The 19651-nt window shown below is 36.4% G+C and overlaps 1 protein-coding gene across 2 annotated transcripts; it reads left to right on the forward strand.

Moving 5' to 3' along the window:
* Positions 1-1333: 1333 nt before the first annotated feature.
* On the forward strand, positions 1334-18967 carry HGL1 (heteroglycan glucosidase 1). Of its 2 annotated transcripts, none has more exons than XM_077378727.1 (23): positions 1334-1626; positions 2139-2433; positions 2578-2646; positions 2721-2858; positions 2985-3102; positions 4663-4745; positions 4983-5078; positions 7917-8085; positions 8178-8320; positions 8421-8507; positions 9074-9259; positions 10797-10964; positions 12651-12771; positions 12894-12963; positions 13205-13292; positions 13396-13516; positions 13916-14109; positions 14236-14344; positions 14902-15057; positions 15944-16046; positions 16482-16655; positions 17999-18144; positions 18561-18967. In XM_077378727.1, exons 1-23 carry the CDS (start codon positions 1472-1474, stop codon positions 18752-18754), a joined length of 3183 nt encoding a protein of 1060 aa, XP_077234842.1. In that variant the 5' UTR covers positions 1334-1471; the 3' UTR covers positions 18755-18967. The 2 variants fall into 2 exon arrangements, with proteins under 2 accessions (XP_077234842.1, XP_077234843.1); XM_077378728.1 differs by having other exon boundaries at positions 1490-1626; positions 2093-2433.
* The last annotated feature ends 684 nt before the right edge of the window (positions 18968-19651 follow it).

Below are 19651 nucleotides of genomic sequence, written 5' to 3' on the forward strand. Positions count from 1 at the left end.
CACCGAGCATTGCAGATAGGGGTGTAAACGGATCGAATTCGAATCGGATATGACTATATCCGAATTCGATTACAGTATACACTATCCGAATTCGGATTCGGATACGAATATGACTGATATTTAATATCTATTACCGAATTTGTATCTGTCGGATATTGTTCGAATTCAAATATTATCCGTATCCGTTTATCCGGTAAATTCGAACATTTTATGTATATGATGGAATAGGTTTGAGCTATTTTGAACAGGGAAAGTGGGAGTGCTGATTTGTGGAAGATGAAGAGAAATAGGGATGGAGATGGGGATTGGGTTAGATATGGAAATGACTGGCGGTGATGGAGGTAGCTGTGAGAAGGGGGAGAGGGGCGGCAGTGGATTTTGGTGGGGTTGGAGGCACCAAGGAATGCCGAAGATGTTGTCTCAGTCTCATTCTTTCTCCTCTCTCTTGCAAACCTTAGAAGTCCCATCTTTTAATTGCATTTTGCGTTTTTATATAACCCTAAGTTGGAAAATTGATCTGAGCCATTCATTTACCATCAATGACTATGACATCTTCTTTCAATCATCATCATCCATTTGTCTCTTTCATCGTTGCTTAATAAAGAAGCCATGTCAAACTCCAAAAATGCCCTTAAAATGAGAGATTACTTCATTTCCTACCCAAAACACTTTTTGTTTTTGTTTTTTCAACTTTTCTTTTAGAAACAAAATATAGTGTGTCATTACTAAAAATAAATATTAATGATATTATTAATAATAAATAAAAAAGAATTACATCTCGGATTCAGATGTTAAACGGATCGGATATACCATTTACTAGATTCGCATCCGCGAAGAGCCGAATATCTCATAAACGGATTCGGATGCGGACGGTAATCGAATTTTTGAATATCCATTTACACCCCTAATATTTGCAGATATTATGGTCTTTTTTACCAGATAATTTTCGTCTTTCGGCGTATAATGACAATTTGGTCTTTTACGATATAAAACAAATCTCGCATGGGTGTTTTGGTCACAAATTGATGGCATTTTGAGTGACAACTCTATTTGTAAATTGTAAAACAAGAAGACTGTTTTTGCAAATAAAGCAAAGTAGAGGACTTCTTTCACCAAAAACCCCTGAAAAAAGTTCAATTACTTTTTGTAGGTTCCTGATTGGCGCCTCTCCATCGTTTAGTGTTTTTTTTGTCTTTTCCTATAAAGCGAAAATCTTTTGAGAAAAGGACCAAACAAAAGGGTTGAATTAAGTGATGAGCCTTTCACATTTTTGTGGTATCGGGACAAAGTATAATAGGGCACGTGGCGAGAGGTGGTTCGATCATGGTTACATAGGCGTGTATACTGTTGGGCGGAGAGATGAGAGAGAGGGAGAAAGTGTTGAGACTTTGCAGTGTATTTTTTAAATTTCCACTCGCTTGAGTGCTTTTATAATAAGAATAAGAAGAAATACAATTTACAATTTGCTCTGATGGAATTAAGTAATCGAGATTTCTCTCACGGTCTCACTCCTTTTTCTACATCTAGGGTTTTCAGGAGAATTCCATTGAAGTTGCAGAATCTAAGTTCCTTCAAACATTCAATCGATCCACGCCTCTTCTTAGCTTCTCACTCTCAGCTCTTCAGGTCCCTTCCTACTCTAATTCTCTTTATTTCATCTCCTTTTCTTTTTTCTAGATTTCGGTTTTTTCATTTAGTTTAATGCATTGCATCAAAATACAATAAAATTCATTTACAAAAATGGACTTAATTATTCACATGATCCCTTCATTTAGTTTCTAGTCTCTAACCAATTCTTTGGCATGATCTACTCTACTTTAACTATATGCTGGACAATATGATTATGATTTCTGGAAAAAGCGTAATTGCGTGACCTCAGAAGTTCTCTTCAACCTTTCATCAACTGTATTCAATCGTTACGGGCTAGTTTGGGTGTGCACTATAATTGTAATGTCGATGCAATTTGTGTGTAATGTGCAATCTAATTAGACTACATTGCCCCTAGGTACTGTTATTCCTATTGCAGAGAATTTGTTTCTTTCAAAACGGATCAATGTTCTGCTTCTGATGTTTGAAAAAATGCAAATAACAGGAAGCTTAAAGAAGAGAAACTTCCTAATACAAATTTTGGCATGCAGAAGCCAGAGGTATAGAAACAAATTGACTGCGGAAAGGTTAGTATCTAAAATGGCTGAATATGAAGGGGAGAAAGTCACTGCCGATGATGCCCCTTCTGGAAATATGGTTTTTGAACCTGTCCTTGAGGAGGGAGTTTTTCGATTTGATTGTTCAGCAAGTGATAGGGATATAGCACATCCAAGTGTTTCCTTTATGGACAGTAAATTGAGGGACATACCAATCATGATTCACAGAGTGCCTGACTATATTCCTACTTTTGAGTGTCTCCATGGAAATCAAATTGTCACTATTGAGGTTTGTTGAACTGTCTTTTTTTTTTTTTTCCAGTGGTTTCCTCAACCTATTTTCTTTCTGCCATGAACATTTTTTTCCACAGTTTGTATGTCTTATTTGATTTCACATTTCTTTCATTAACTCGATACTTTTATCTATATTTAGCTTCCTACGGGAACCTCTTTGTATGGAACAGGAGAAGTTAGTGGCCAACTTGAGAGGACTGGAAAGAGAGTAAGTCATTTGTTTTATTAGCCATCGGCAACACCGGTATCGTTCCAGGTGTTAACCCGGTCCATTTGTTGCAGATATTTACATGGAACACAGATGCTTGGGGTTATGGCTCAGGAACTACATCCTTATACCAGTCACATCCTTGGGTACTAGCTGTTCTTCCAAATGGGGAGGCATTAGGGGTCCTTGCTGACACAACTCGGCGTTGCGAGGTCTACTCCATTTGCTTTATTTCATGATAGTGTTTCAACCTTTTAACATGATACGTTCTGCCTGAATATCTGAATGCCTATTCTTGAGACTGTCCTTAACTTGTTGGTCCATCTCTTCTTTTACAGATAGATTTGCGGATGGAGTCAACAATGAAGTTCATCGCTCCAGCTGCATATCCAGTCATTACGTTTGGTCCATTTGCGTCGCCAATTGCCGTCCTGACATCTCTATCTCATGCAATTGGTTATTCCCTTGACCTTGTTGTTCTTGTCTAAGAAGCACGGGTACTCTCCGGAGGTCCACGTACCCGTGTCGGGTGCGTATCGGGTGCGGGTGCTCTTGGGTACTCTTTGGGTGCATACCGGGTACGCACCCGGGTTTGTGTACGTATAGGATGCGCACCCGGTTCAAATTAAATCGAAAATTACAGATTTACAATATATGGGTTGTCCAAAAGGGGGGTTGAATATATCAAAATATCTATGATATATATATCCCATAATTAAAAACCTAACAACTTAGAAGTAATATTAGATTTTGGTGAAGTAATATTAGATTTTGGTGATGTTATTGTTATTTGATTGTTCTCCAATTAAATTGTTTGAATTCTTTAACAAAATATTTTATTTTTTATTTTTATAAATATATAATAAAATATAAAAATATATTATATTCAGCGTACCCCCAACGTACCCGTATCCTATTTTTTTAAGAAATCACGTATCCACGTACCCGTATCGTGTCATACCCGCACCCCGTACCCATATCCGTGCTTCATTGGTTCTTGTCATAGAATAAATACCCTTCATGGACATATTGATTTTGAATCCCATTACTTGTGCTCCATCCTGAAGGGTCAATTTCGTATTAAATTTTTTTGTTTTGTCCGTTGTGCTGTTACTTCTTTATGGTTGAGATTAGTTAGCCTGAATTGATTTGCGTGCAACATATACAAGACACCATTGTCATGATCATATTCTTAGATGCTAATCAATGTTTTTGATGCAGGAATAGCAACTAAAACAAGCAAACTAGAGAGAATCCAACCAGAAATAATCAGAAACTGGCAGAAAATAAAATAAAGGGAGATTGGGATGACACCAGTCAAAAATCAAGACTGAAATATCTCCTCTTGATAAACTGTGCAGAAACTGTTCATAATTTCATGATGACATGAATTCCTATAAGCTTACAATAAACAGAAATCAAACTCGTCCCTTCATTTAACACATAAATATTCCATATATACCGATCAATAAATTCCACAACCCCAATTAACTCCTAAATTCTATTTCAAAATTAAAAGTACTATTCAATTTTTTCTTGGATGGCATCCACAGAAAAATAACTTAAAATCATAAAATTCTATATAAATCAAAGCAAATAACTCCACCAATTCTCATCCTAAACAAAGCCCTACGGACTCCTAAAGCATTAAAAATGGTTGTGTTTATTTTTTATTATGGTCTTCAAATAGGTATCATAAAATATCCAACATGTGTTTACAAGAGCTTCTAATGTAAAGTTGTAGTGAAATCAATATACGTAAGAAGTATTGTTTATTTATCCTTTTTGTAACCCATATTGCTATTAGCTTTTATTACATAGGTTTTCGTCGTGATGGGATTTAAACTTTGCTGCAAAAGAACTTCGTCAATTTATCGATGGTTTGCTGTTTATTTGTATTATACCTGGCAATTTGGAATTTTAGTTTCAACTTGGTGTAGTTTGGAGTGATAACCTTCTTTATTGCGTTTCTGGTCGTGCTCCTACAGTTGATCATTTCATCTACCTGTATTTTAGGTACTGTATTTATGCCTCCAAAATGGTCTCTAGGCTATCATCAATGTCGTTGGAGTTATGATTCAGATGAAAAAGTTCTTAAGGTGTCATTTCCACGAACTTCTCTGCAGAGATGACTATCTTTTTGTTGGATATGTCAATTTGCTTTTGTTGCAATGTTCAATTATTAGAAAATGTCAATCAATTAAGTGTTTTGAAGAAATTGCAAATTTGCCTACCCAGCTATTTCTTTGATCGTAAAAGTCAAAGTTGGACTTTATTTCTATCAGTTTCTTGTAAGAGTGTCATTTTTTCCCTTTTTACATGGTTCATATCTGCAGACTGCCGGAACATTTCGGGAGAAGGGCATACCTTGTGATGTCATATGGATGGACATTGACTACATGGAGGGTTTTCGTTGTTTTACTTTTGACCAGGTGTGTTATTCTCAAGACAGTTTTTGCTTATGAACCTATTACCACTGTCAATTACATCAACATTCTTTAACATCTTTTGGAATTTTCGTTATGAATCAATTTAGCTTATGGTATGAATGGGATTAAATTGAAAGCAACTTCTTTGATTGGACCCGGTAAGCATAAGCTATTAGCTTAATATATATATATATATATATATATAGAGAGAGAGAGAGAGAGAGAGAGAGAAGGGTTCCTGCGCTCGAGCGCAGATAGCTTACGCTCGAGTGTTGGAAACAGGCGTGGGACCACATTGGGGGGGGGGGGTTGATCCTAAGCATTCATTTGACAGACCCCATCATGGATGGGGGGGTGTACCAAAAATCAGCTCCATTGGACCATCTTAGGGTGTCCATTTGTGGGGGGTGAAAATGGACAAATACTGTTTGTCCACAAATCTGCCCATTTTCATGCCACAAATGGACACCCTATGGTGAAATAATGGAGCTGATTTTTGGTGGGCACCCTATCCATGAAAGGGCCCATCAAATGAATGCTTTGGATCCCCCCCCCCCTCCCCCAATGTGGCCCACCCCTGCTTCTGCACTCTAGCGCAGAAACCCTTTTCTCTCTCTCTCACACACACACACACATAATCCCTGGGTTTCAAAATGTGGGCTCAGGCCAAAATTCTTCCAAAGCAATTTCTAGTTGACTCAGGATGATGCAATGGAGAACTTGGTTGACGTGATCACAACTTGGGAGAGTAAGGAATTTTAATTGACTACCATTAAAAAAAAGGAATTTTAATTGACTTTGTAGGGAAAAATGCGGACTCGGACAAGAACGCGACCAAGGTAAAAGGATGTCAACTTAGGCTAGTCAACGGCAATGCAAGGTAGTTTTTTAAAGTACGCATACAGCAGTGTTTTCATAGTCGAAGGTCATATGGAGGTGCATTTTTCATCTTGAGCTGGATTTTTAAATAAATTTTTTTTTTAAAACTATACAAAAAATATGAGAATTACCAAAAAATTGCTAAAATATCTAAAAACCGTCAATACACTAACAAAATATTCTTGTCCAACCATCAATACACTAACAAAATAAAGTATCTAACTACTCTTACTTTACTAGCACGTTACCAACCAGATAATACAAAGGAAACTGTTAGAGACGAGTGATTAACAAGTTTGTAATACATTTTCCAATTTCCCACATAAGAAAAAGAGGAATGCTAAATTAAACATAAAAACCCAGAAGCGAGGGTGCCCCATGGATCCATGTCACCCAATCACATTCATTATTCCTTTAATTTTGCATTTTCATTGCCGTTATAAATTTAGTTCGGTGACGTGGGACCAATGGGGTGCCCTTTCAGCTGGACTTTTGCATGGGCACCCTTCATTTTAGTGTTCTTCAAAAAACAAATACAAAAATCATAACTCATAAAATATATTATTCTATGTTGTTGTGCAACTGCCTTGGTTTCTTTTTTTATTGATCTGACAGTCACAGACTATTCTACCACCTTAAGCTTCATTTTGATGAAAACACCCACCAGAAGCTACGGATTTTGATTTCGTTGAACGGTTAGAGAGAAAGCACAAAACAAAAAACATTGGGAAAAAATTCCTAAAACCCCTAAATTCTCATAAATCTCTTAAAACCTTTCTTTCTTCAAATTGGTCTTAATAAACTATACTTAATCTAAGTAGTAATGGGTGATTAGGGGACGAAAACACAAAAATGGGTGAAAACATAGTTTCAAAACTCCCCCGAGTCAACTCCCTTTTATGGTTTTACCTTAGTCGCATTCTCATCCGAGTCCACGTTTTGCCCTACAAAGTCAATCAAAACTCTTTTGACTGTCCCGAGTTATGACCGTGTCAACTGAGTACTCAGCCACATCAATTGAGTAATCAACCGTGTCATGCCAAGTTGACTAGGATTTGCTATGACCGCGTTTTCACATGCATCCCCGTTTTGAAGTACTGGGTGTAAATTTAAAATTTGAGGGGTTTGGGCCGTAAAAAACATGGTTTTTCTGTGAATGTGTGAAAGGCATGCGTACACCTCAAGTGAAAGGCGTACGCCTGTCAATCATGTCTCTGGACGTTTTTACCCCTTGAGGATTGCACCTCATTGCTGTCACCTTTTTTTTTTTACGCATTGAAGCATTTTTGGTATGCCTTGCCTTGAGGCGTACACCTTAGACGCCTTTGAAAACACTGACATATACATATACACGTAGCAAATACAAGTTACTTCATTCTTTTTAGAAATTATATCAATTTCAAAGCAATTATCCATGCGGGGAAGCTTAACCAATATTACTATATTTGCTTTTCCTATACAACCAATTTTTGAGTGAAAGTCTAGCTTATTGAGATTTCCTTATTTTAATAAAATAATCTTATGTTCACTTTAGTATGCCCAGTTTTAGACAATATTCTGGATCTTGTGCTCAGAGTTGGCATGATTGAGAATGAGCCGTAGTGGCTGCTTGTAACAGATTAATGGTCAAATGAGCGTCCTACCATTTGGTGAGTTTGGCAATTTGACTTGGACCTGTTGAGATGTCAACCATGAAAAGGACTGAATCACCTTATAGTATGCAGATCTTATTAATAGTTTCCTTAGATGCACATCTACTGTGCTAGTTCTATGTATACAGTACACATGCATCACTAGTACGGAAGCACCATTACATGCATGTACCTCAGAGTCAGCACACATGTATTATTTATGATTTCCTCTCATCACAATATCATATTTACAACTGAATGTAGAAAGATTGAACCACTCAAGGACATTTTCTGTGTGCATGGTTAATTTCATGTTTGATATTCTTCTCAGGAGCGTTTCCCTGATCCAAAATCTTTGGTGAATGACCTTCATATTAATGGTTTCAAAGCGATCTGGATGCTTGATCCAGGGATTAAACGTGAAGATGGTTACTTTGTTTATGATAGTGGTTCTGAAAGTGATGTCTGGATTCAAAAAGCCGATGGAGGGCCTTTTGTTGGTAAAGTTTCTTGATGTATTTAACTTCTTATACCTTATTATGTTATTGCTGACTCTTACTGAACTTTAAGTCTTCTACTTGGTCCTTTCTAGGGAAGGTATGGCCTGGGGCTTGTGTTTTTCCTGATTTTACACAAGAGAAAACCCGTAAGTGGTGGGCTAAGCTAGTTAAGGACTTCACCTCTAATGGTGTTGATGGCATTTGGAATGATATGAATGAACCTGCTGTTTTCAAGGTACGAATAATTGCTCTGCCTTTGTGACATGCAATTTCTACTATTGACTTATGGTGTCACCGTTTGGCCTCTAGCTAGAAGTAATTTTGGTGTTGTTCAGACCGTTACTAAAACAATGCCTGAGAGCAACATCCACAGAGGAGATGCTGAACTTGGTGGTTGTCAAAATCACTCGCATTATCACAATGTAATGTTCTTCAACTCCAGTGCTGCATTTTATGACTTAATATTTTATGGTAAAAGCATAGTTTGTATTTCATGTCAGTTTAAGTTTCCTTCAGACCTACTGGATTCCAAGCCATGAATTTGAAATCTGACTACTTGTGTTATGGGGAATGATAAATTCGCACCTCCTGTAGGATAATTCGCATCCCTTTTAACGTGAATTGACGTTAAAATGCGTTAAAGTCTGTCACATACCCTCCTTTATAGGGGTGCGAATTTATCATCGCCCTTTTGTTATATACAGCAACTACTTTCTAATTTATGTCTTTTTGAAAGATAAACTCTAATTTGCGAATTATCCTCCAGGGGTGCGAATTTATCATCGCCCGTTTGTTATATTCAGCTACTACTTTCTAATTTATGTCTTTTTGAAAGATAAACTCTAATTTGTGAATTATCCTCCAGGGGTGCGAATTTATCATCGCCCTTTTGTTATATACAGCAACTACTTTCTAATTTATATTTTTTTGAAAGATAAATTCTAATTCATTTTCTGAATTTATTATCCTTTATTTCTTTGCGAACTAGGTTTATGGCATGCTGATGGCAAGGTCAACGTATGAAGGAATGAAAATGGCTAGTGGGAAAAAACGCCCATTTGTTCTTACAAGAGCCGGATTTGTGGGTAGCCAAAGATATGCTGCAACATGGACCGGGGATAATCTTGCAAACTGGGAGCACCTGCATATGAGTATATCCATGGTACTTCAACTGGTAAGTTAGTTCTTTGACTGACACCGAAGACTCTATTCTGATTGCCTCATTATAGGGATGTATGCTTTTATGAATATTGTTGCTACTCTGTTTTGAGTTGGATGTTTAGTAATTGGACAAATTCTGAAAGTTGATTTTCTTGTTCTTTTTATTATCAAGTTCTAGGTGGTTGTTCAATCACTTGGAACTTTTTTGGTGAACCGCTTCTTTCTAAAAGTTGTGGTTGTTAATGAGTTAATTTTTATTGCTGCAGAATGCTGTTTTTATATGAAAATTTTATTTGTGTAGCATGCAAGTAATATGTTACCTGTTCTCTTTGGCAAGAGTGAGACAAACAGTCAATAAAAAAGTATCATGAAAACAATGAAGCAAGTAAAAATAGTCTTTTTTTAATCTCGAAAAAGTGAATTTATTGCTTAAATCTGTTCTTGTAAATTACCTTGAAGAAATATTAAGTTCACCGACACTGTAACTTTTAAGGTCTTAAAGATATTTTGACAGTATGTTGAATCATTGCGATTTGTTAATGGACAATGGTATAAAGGGATGACTGATAGGGTGATGTATGATCTCACTAATGCAAAAGATGGTGGCTTGATCTTCCTCAGAAGAAACCCAAGCAAGAAGATAGGCTGGGAGATGTAATGATGCTCATGAATTGCAGGCTTCGGGGTGCTTCTGCTAAACCCCCGATAGCACCTTTATTTGTTTATTTTATTGAAATTGGTTTGCTTGTTAGCAGAATATAATAATGGTTAGGAAGGGAGGCCTTGGCATATAAAAGCCTCTGAATACTCTCCTACATTTGCTACTGATTGGCAAGCGAATTTCCTCCTTTTTTTAAGAGACTAAGACCAATGAGAAGCAGCTTGACTTTCATTTGAGAAGAAACTACATTATCAAGTGGAACTCGCATATCATGGAGATTTGCCTACCCTGATTATAGCTTTTCTTAAGTTTCCTTTAACTCCCTCATCAAGGTTCAGCTTTTCATGTTCTCCTTTCCTTGAGATTTCGGAGTGTTACTTTTATTGCCCTTGAAAATCTTGGCAACTGGATTGCAAGACAAAAATCCTTTTAGTTCTATGTTTCCAGGTGATCTTTGCAAGGGCTTCATTGATTCAGTGCAAGCGTCCTTTATAATGCAGAATATCACTTGCTGATCTTTTTTCTTATTTGAATGACATTTCCGAAAGTTAGTGGTCCTTTGTGGGTTCTTTTTTTTTATCCAATGTAATTTTCAACAATATTTGTAAACATAACCTTGTAAATGGACAAAATAACAAACATTTTTTGGGGCGATAAATGAACTTTGCTTGCAATTGTAGTTATTTCGTAGTTTCAATGTCTTGAGGAATAAATTCTGAGTAACTAACTAGGTTTTTTTCCGGTTAATTTCCTGGATATGCTAAATTTATCAATAGACGGGGTATATTTGATTTCGATTTGATTAATTCAGCTACCACGATGGTTTTAAGCATGTTAACTTCCTTTCTTAGCTCCATTTCTAAGTACCATTTCGTTTTCCTCTATTCAGGGGCTCAGCGGTCAGCCATTATCAGGACCAGATATTGGTGGATTTGCTGGGAATGCCACACCCAAGCTTTTTGGAAGATGGATGGGAGTGGGTGCTATGTTTCCTTTCTGTCGCGGACATTCAGAAACTGGGACAATTGACCATGAGCCATGGTCTTTTGGAGAAGAGGTTTGTTTTCATCTAATAAATATGTAAACTAATTGTTCTAATCTAGATGGAAATATACTTTTCTCTTTTGGCTGGTTATGTGTGGAAAACTCGAGAACACTTTTCTTTACATCAATTGCCTGTAGAATATGCAGAACTTTGTAGTTAGGCTCAAACAAAAGACATGATTGACATCTTGAATCTGATAAAATACGCAATCGATGTGGGTGACCATTCGGCTATTTAATATGAAGTGGATAGAAGTTTTACAAGCTCTTTTGGAGAGTTTCTGCTGCTAATTTCTACTAAAGTTTGAAGGTCATTGACACTATCAGTTGTTTGGAAATTTTTTGTAAATGTGATAATTTACACTCTTGCCTTTCTGATTTTCGTCTAGGTTATTTAGGTAGTGTTATATTGTTATTTTTGCTTACCCCCATGATTGTTTCATCTTTCTGAATTAGAATAGAGCGTAATCTGGAAACCTTTCTATGAAGGAAGGTTTGCATCTGTTGTGTAACAGTAGCTATTATAGCTTGGAACCATGCATAATCTCTGCCTTTTCAGAGTCTCTGCTGACTTCATTATTATTCTTGCTTGATTTTGTGGCACAGTTAAGTTCTATTTCAACATGTTTATTGTTATTTTTCTATTTTTTAAGAGTTTTTTAAACCGATGTTGCAAAGAAATGTAGTATGACGAGGCACTTGGTGGTAGATGCACTTTGCTCGGACTTCGTTTCAAGTTGAGTTCTTGGCCTGGGCTAGTTTATGTTCACCTACCAGTGAGGTGTACTTCATTTCTCACAAAAATATATCATGGAAATATTTAAAAGATCTCGTGACATTTTGTTACTTTAACTTTTTACAAATTAGTTTGAAAAAAAAAAAAACTATATATGTGTGACATCAAATTCACATATTCTATATAAATTTTATTTATTTTTTGTTTCCCTGTATTTCCAGATGGGAAGACAAGGAAAAACCAAAAAATTTAGAACTCTTTGAGAAATGCCATTGTTGAGAAATTCCAACGATGAAATTTGTGACTTTGTATTCTACTAAGTAAGCCTTGCACAGACAATTGTCTTGCTGACACACATCAGAAAGCAGAGAACTGATGACACATGTTTCTTCCTTATAATTAGTTACAAGGTATTCGCTGAAAAAGGAGATCAGTGAGAGGCTATGAAACTGAGACATTCCAAGCAAAACTTGTCTAATTTTTCTTATACATGTTCAGATACTGACACTTCTCTTTGCCTATGTGCATTTGTCCTTTAGGTTATTATATACTGTTAGGTGAGGATTACGATTAATAGCTGACTATTGTTTCTTCAACCATTTTTGTTTTTTTCCTTGTGCCTTCATCTTTTCCTTGATACACTTCTGGTACTTATTTGTTTCAATAAATACAAGAAAGCCTGTTGTTAAGGTTGTATCGTGAATATTATAAATGCTTTTCTTCCTTGCAAATGTGAAAGTATCATGTCTGTGGAGCGAGAATACTGATATGCTGTCATTTATATGATTGATTTTAATGCCCCTCCAAAACACGATCCTTCTTTTTTCTTGGGATATAGTCTTTCTCAAAGAGTAAGAATCATTTCAGGTTAATGGTTTGGTCATGGCTGGTCTTCTTGCCAAAAAAATGACCTTTAAATATATTCTGTTCTTTACCATCTCTAACTTCCTTTATATCTTTTAGTGTGAAGAAGTATGCCGCCTGGCATTGTTGAGACGCTACCGGCTTATACCACACATTTATACTCTTTTTTATATGGCTCATACCAATGGTACTCCTATTGCAGCTCCTACATTTTTCGCCGGTATGTGTTTTTAACTTCTAAAATTCTGTTCGTACAGGATAGGCATTTTGATTGACTTTGGGTTTGGGGAGTGGATTTGCTACATTGATGGAAATGTGAGGACACTTTAATTGTTCATGCAGATCCAAAAAATCCGAGTTTGAGGACCGTTGAAAATTCCTTCCTGCTGGGGTCACTTTTAATATGTTCAAGGTATCTCAGATTCAGAAGTACTTCTTATGGTTCTTTAGGAACTGAAGTCTTAGTTCTCTAATTCTTTTACCTAGGTGCTAGATACAGTATTTAGCTTCACAGTTTGATGGCTTAAATTTCTAGCCTGAACAATTTGCATTGTCAAAGTGTTCATGAGCATTTCTAAGCGTTTTAGATTTATATTTCATTGACAAATTAGACGGATGTTTTTGTGCTAAATTCCTGTCGGTATGATCACCAGCACTGTGCCTGACAAGGGATTGGATCAGTTGCAGCATCTATTGCCTAGTGGTATTTGGCTGCGTTTTGATTTTGGAGACGCACACCCTGTAATATTTCTCATCACATAAGTTTTGTTCACCTGAAGAATTTATCGTGGAGCCGCGTTTAATGATCACTAATTACATTTTCCCTTTTTTCTGAATAAATCAGGACTTACCAGCACTATATCTGCAAGGTGGATCAGTAATTCCTGTGGGTCCTCCTCTTCAACATGTTGGTGAAGCAAGCCTGACAGATGACTTGTTGCTCATTATGGCTTTGGATGAACATGGTAATTATTGGGATTGTATTGCTTACAAAGAAGTATGTTCACACTTTTTGATAACATTTACTCAAAATTTTTTGACATTGATATGTTGAGGCAATCTCCACTCTGTCAGCACATTTTCTGGATGATCATTTGACTGGGTCCTTAGTTTCTCATTTCTTCACACTTTCAGGGACGTTTAACTAAAACCAGCTAACTGATTTTCAACTGAGGAACACTTGCCACTGAATGAACTCGTCATCATTATTCATCCTCTGTTTTAGCATTCCAGACTCCAGATCATTATTATCTGAAAACATTGTTTCATGGTCTTTATAAAATAAATTTGAAAGATTATTTGGTTTTCTTGCGACACATACATTGGCTTTTCCTTTCCCAAGTGTAACTTCAGCTCTTCTACAGGTAAAGCAGAAGGTGTTCTCTTTGAGGATGATGGTGATGGCTATGAATTCATTCATGGGGGTTACCTCTTGACCTATTATGTGGCTGAGCTTCAATCATCGGTTGTTACAGTAAAAGTTCTCAAAACTGAAGGATCATGGAAGAGGCCAAAACGTGGTCTCCATGTACATTTATTACTGGGTGGAGGTGCCAAGGTATATCTTTTCAGTAAAGTCCAATAAATGTGGAAATGTTAGCCTGTTTAAGCTAATAAATTGCTCTGAATCAGGAGGTTCTCCTTTTTATGCCTTTCTGTTTCTAAACTCTGGCTTACCTTGAAGCTTGAAGCATCGGGCACTGATGGAGAGGAGCTGCAGGTTAGAATGCCTTCAGAACCTGAGTTGTCTAGCTTAGTCGCCACCAGTGAAAATCAGCACAGAACATTTCTAGGTAATAATATTCTTTGCCTTCAACACCTCCACTTTTATGTATCAGCTACTTATTTGTGACACATACCTATTAATTTACTGAATATTTGATCCCTTTTTAATTATTTTGATTAAATATGCTTTTCTAGCAGAAACATTTCAGCAAGTTGTTGGTATTGTAGCTGTTTCAAATTGATGACATAAACTTTTTTTTTTTCCCGAGTCATTTCTCTATTCTCATCATTCACATTGTCAATGTTACTGTTCATAACACACCCAACTATCCATGACATTTTTTTGCTGGAAATTATGTATTTTTCTAGGAGTGAAATTGCAGATGGTCCTCATATTTGAGTAAACATTGGTGCTGAGAAATGATGGATCCCATATAATTTTTCATGGCTTGGAAAATATGGAGTATAAATTGGTTTATGGGATGAAGTGAACTGGGGAATTTAAAAAACATCGTAACTCCTCTACTCCCTTTTGAAGTTTGAGCAAATATCCTGTCAAAAATGAACTCTCGCCTACAGTTCTGCTGATTTCTCTCATCATGCTCATATAGCCTGTTAAATGCAGAAAATGCGAAGCGTATTCCAGATTTAGGAGAGCATTCAGGGCAGAAGGGAATTGAACTTTCAAGGACCCCTGTTGAGCTGAAGAGTGGTGATTGGGTTCTTAAAGTGGTGCCTTGGATTGGGGGTAGAATGATCTCTATGCTGCATCTCCCTTCTGGTAATGTTCATTCTCTTGATATAACTTTTCCCCTTTATTCTCAAAGGAACAGTCAGACCTAAATTTTATTTTATTTTTTTCACTTGCTGTTATCTGAGACATTTGAACCCAACTAGAACCAGGATTAGAGCCAGGTAGATTCCTTTCACCTTCTTCATGAAATTTTTCTAAAGGATTCATTTAGCCGACTCCAACTAGTTTGGGACAAAGGCTTTGTTGAGTTGTTGAGAGAACTGTTATCTGAGACATTTGAGTAGAATGAATGGTCCTCATGACATATTTATTGCTCTAAAATTTCTAGCTAACTATGTGTTGAGCTACAAAATCAAAATGCAGAACCATCAGAGGAGCAACAACGATTCTCATGTTTAAAAAGCTAAAAAGCACATCTCAAAAGGATGCCACATCTAAACAAAGCATGGCATGCTGTGACATGTGACATCTCTCAATTTGTGCTTTTTCATATGGAAAGCAGAACCATTTGTGCAAAATAAATATAAAAAAAGATAAACAAGAAAAAATCCAAAAGCTGTAAGTAGCTTTATTATGCACCATTTTACTATTGAAATCTTATCAGGGATATACGAGCATTTTAGGTGCAAAATAAATGTATATTATTTCTATATATGCTCTGAATTTTGTTTTTTAAGAGAGAGAGAGAGAGGGGGGGGGGGGGGGGGGGGGGGGGGGGATGTTACCTCATGGCTGCAACATAGTGCACCTTCTAACTGAGATACAGACTCAGGTTCTATCTGCTCTTATATTTAGGAATGGTTGTATATAAGATATTCTGTTAGTGGGTGTACTAACAACAACCATAAAAGCAATAACATGTCTTGGAATATGTGATGTTCTTGAGAATTGATCGTTGGATGATTTATTACAGAGACTCAATGGCTTCACAGCAGAGTTGAAATTGATGGGTATGAAGAATACAGTGGAGTTGAATACCGGTCTGCCGGATGCTCTGAGGAGTACACTGTCACTAAGTGAGTTAGTGAGCTCATCTTTTCACTTATTCACTTTTACTGAATGAAGTAGTTTGTGCTTATGCTAGGAACTAGGGTGTAAATACTAAAAATATGAATATCACCTGGAATTGACTTCAGGATAGAATTGGCAAAAAAAATTCAAAATTTTGGGCAGCATTTTTCCAATTAAAATTTCAGTATATTGCTGTTATAAACTGATTTTAATGCAAGTTCAAGCCAAGATACTGTTTGAAAGTTGTAAGGAAATATAAAATATTTAAAAAGGTTTTGACAAAGTACTCTTATTGTTATAAATGGGATTAGACTAATTTTTGCTGACAATATGAGAAATGCTAAACTGTTCAAAAAAAAATGAGAAATGCTAAAATAATGATCAGTTCTCTGGATCTGTTTCCATTTTCTGATTACTGTCTGTATTTTCCCCCCCCATAGGCTCAATTTAGAGCAATCAGGAGGCGAAGAGTCTCTGACTTTAGAAGGGGATATTGGTGGTGGATTAGTTCTGCAACGCCAGATATCTATTCTGAAAGACGGCCCCAAAGTTCTTCGAATTGACTCTAGCATTTTAGCCCGGAATGTGGGTGCTGGTTCAGGTGGATTTTCAAGGTTCGTAACTGATAGCCTGGTTAGTTAGAAGGCAGTATTATATTGAGTACAAAAGTTGCTGTGAATTATTGAATATGATCAGTTTTTGCACCCAAACTTCTAATTTAAGTTTGCGGAAAATGCTATTTAAATATCACCTAGCAGTTCTTGTTAGGAAATGACAATACATATTCACTCTGAATGATAATTTTATCATTTTCTTGAAGAGTTCACAAACATGTAATCGTGGAGTCAGGAGCCATGCAATTTTAGCTGTGAGTTTCATAGGGTGTTGACGGTAAAATGGGTGCACGTCTCAGTGCAACTAAAATCATGAATGTGTCAACAAAAACATAGGTGGATCTGACCAGCAGCTGAAATCATCTGGCTCCTTTTATGCAGTCCTTTTTAAAAATTTCAGACACCTTAGCTCTATGATTTAGCTGATACTTTGAATTTGTTGCTGAAACATGTGTCGAAACATGTGTCGTGCCGGCACTACACGTGTGTTGACATTCCTTTGAACACTTTTAAATATACAACTGCAAGTGTTTGACTTAATGTGGGTGCCTGGACATGTTTTTGTACCATGTCAAGTATGATATCCTATTTTGTTATAGAATATTGTCTTTACCTCTTATTAAAAACTCTTTTATTATAAACTCTTCTTTAACAAATATTTAATGTTATATCTCCTCTCCTAAACCTAAAACCCTAAACAAATTATGGTTACAATACTATATTCATTGTATCATATTGGTCTCCCTTGCTCGCTGTATATTGGAGACGGAAGCGAACTAGAGTAAATTGATGAATGCGTTCTTATTTGATTATCTCATTTTGTTTTAGATTATAGTTGATTAATTCTAAGATTTATTAGTTTTTTTTTTTTTTAATGGTTTAAGATTTATTAGTTTGTTAAATGAATACCATATTTATATTGTTACAAATTATAACACTAATTAGTAATTTTTATATGTATGTACGTGTCACCGTTTCTAGTTCTTTAGATGTTCCCATGTCAGACAACTCGTATCCGTGTCGAAACACAACACACAAAACCATATCTACAAATTATGATTATTTATACTTCCTATTTTAGCCGTCCTCGTTTCTAAATTTTGGGGGCTTGCCAACACGCGACCCTTGGTGTCCGTGTCCACAAATCATAGCCTTAGCAATATCTTTAATACAAATTTGCAGTTTTTGTTTTCAACAAAATGATACCTATTTTCACAAAACAAAGTCTTAACAGTTCTTGATTAGTTCATGGATGTATTTGAATCCATAATCATTTGTCATTTTTTTCTCTTTTCCTGATCTAACATCTCTACTTATGGCTCACTGAATCTCTTATATTGCAGGTTGGTTTGTCTACGGGTGCACCCAATGTTCACTCTCCTGCATCCCACGGAAGTTTTTGTTGCATTTGTTTCTATTGAAGGGTCAAAGCATGAAATTTGGCCCGAATCTGGTGAGCTATTGTTCGAGGGGGATCTCCGGCCTAATGGTAATTCCTCTTTCTTCCATACCATCGTCATTCTTTCCTTTTTTTGTTTTTTGGAAAGGGCATATCATCCTCTTCACTACAGTCACAATTTATCTATGTTCATTCTGGTTTAAATCAATGTTAAAAAGTTTAGATGCGAACAATTGATTCAGCCAACTGAATTTAAAACATGATCCTTTTGTAAAGATTGGCAGAGCCAAGATGTATTATTAGAACTTCATGCATCTATGGAGCAGCCAAAAATCATGGCGCAGATCTTGGATCTGCTGGAGTCTATGCCTGCAAATCAAAGGAAAAGACAGAGTTGATATATTTTGGCTTAAGCATGCTCCCATCTCTGCTTAAAAATTCATGAAGATAATTTATCGTCTTCAGATCAAGTTACTTATTTGTTTCGCCTTTTTTTTATCTTTCAGGAGTTTGGATGCTGGTTGACAAGTGCTCAGGCTTGAGTCTGGTAAATCGGTTTAATATAAAGGAGGTTTATAAATGCCTGATTCATTGGGGGACGGGAACGGTTAACTTGGAGCTATGGTCTGAACAGAGGCCTGTCTCTAGGGACACTCCTCTGACAATCTCTCATGAATATGAGGTGAGACCAATCCCATAATTCATGTTTTTGGAAGCATGGAAAGGAAGCTGAGTAACTGAGATTTTGTATAAAAAATGCACTTCTCACCAGTAAGAGAAGAAAAAATACAGTTTTTGAATAAGCTCCCGTTCGTATGTACTTCGAAGTTGAACATTTGAACTGAGATGTTAAGTCTGTGTAGCTTTGCGTGAAAAAGTTCTAAAATCTTTTGAAGTAAGGCCCGTTTGGATACCTCATGCATTTGTATTTTTATTTGGATTTGAGTTTTGGATACAAAACACATCAATCATCTTCATGGTCATGTTTTAAGAGAGAGAGAGAGAGAGAGCAAGAGAGAGGAAGGGATGTCTCGCTGCTGCCGGAGCAACGTCGAGGAGCAGCGATGGTTAAGGAAGTTGCCACAAATATTGATTTCCAAATAATGTCTCGCAGAACAGATTTGAAAATTGGATTTTTTGTTTGCACTGTTGTAGCTGATTTGGAAATCTAAGGATCTGATCTAGTTCAAAATATCAACTAAATCCAAGTCTAAATCTTGTTGGTATCCAAACGTGGCCGGAAATGATGACGTTAATATGATCCAGATCCTTCATTCGGTAGGCCTTATTAGAAAGATGACATTACCAAATTATACTTGTTGGATGGTCCAAACTGTTCCATCAATGGCTTGGAAATAGATGGTTAGGATAATTAGAACTCTATACATCAATATACTTAATCGAAATGCTAGAACTACTCTCTCCCCATGAAAAAATAATTAATAGAATATTTCCATGCATCCAAACAGCTGAACCCCAGAAAATGGTTAAAAAGAGGGGTTGACAGGCTCCTTCCTAGAAGACACTGAAAATCAGTGAAACTTTATACAAATGCATCTTAGTGATGGATGATGCTGCTATCGGCCTTTTTTATGCC

Source organism: Tasmannia lanceolata, unplaced genomic scaffold, assembly GCF_043159265.1.
Source record: "Tasmannia lanceolata isolate RefF3 unplaced genomic scaffold, GAP_Taslan_0.1 ptg000005l, whole genome shotgun sequence".
Classification (NCBI taxonomy): domain Eukaryota; kingdom Viridiplantae; phylum Streptophyta; class Magnoliopsida; order Canellales; family Winteraceae; genus Tasmannia; species Tasmannia lanceolata.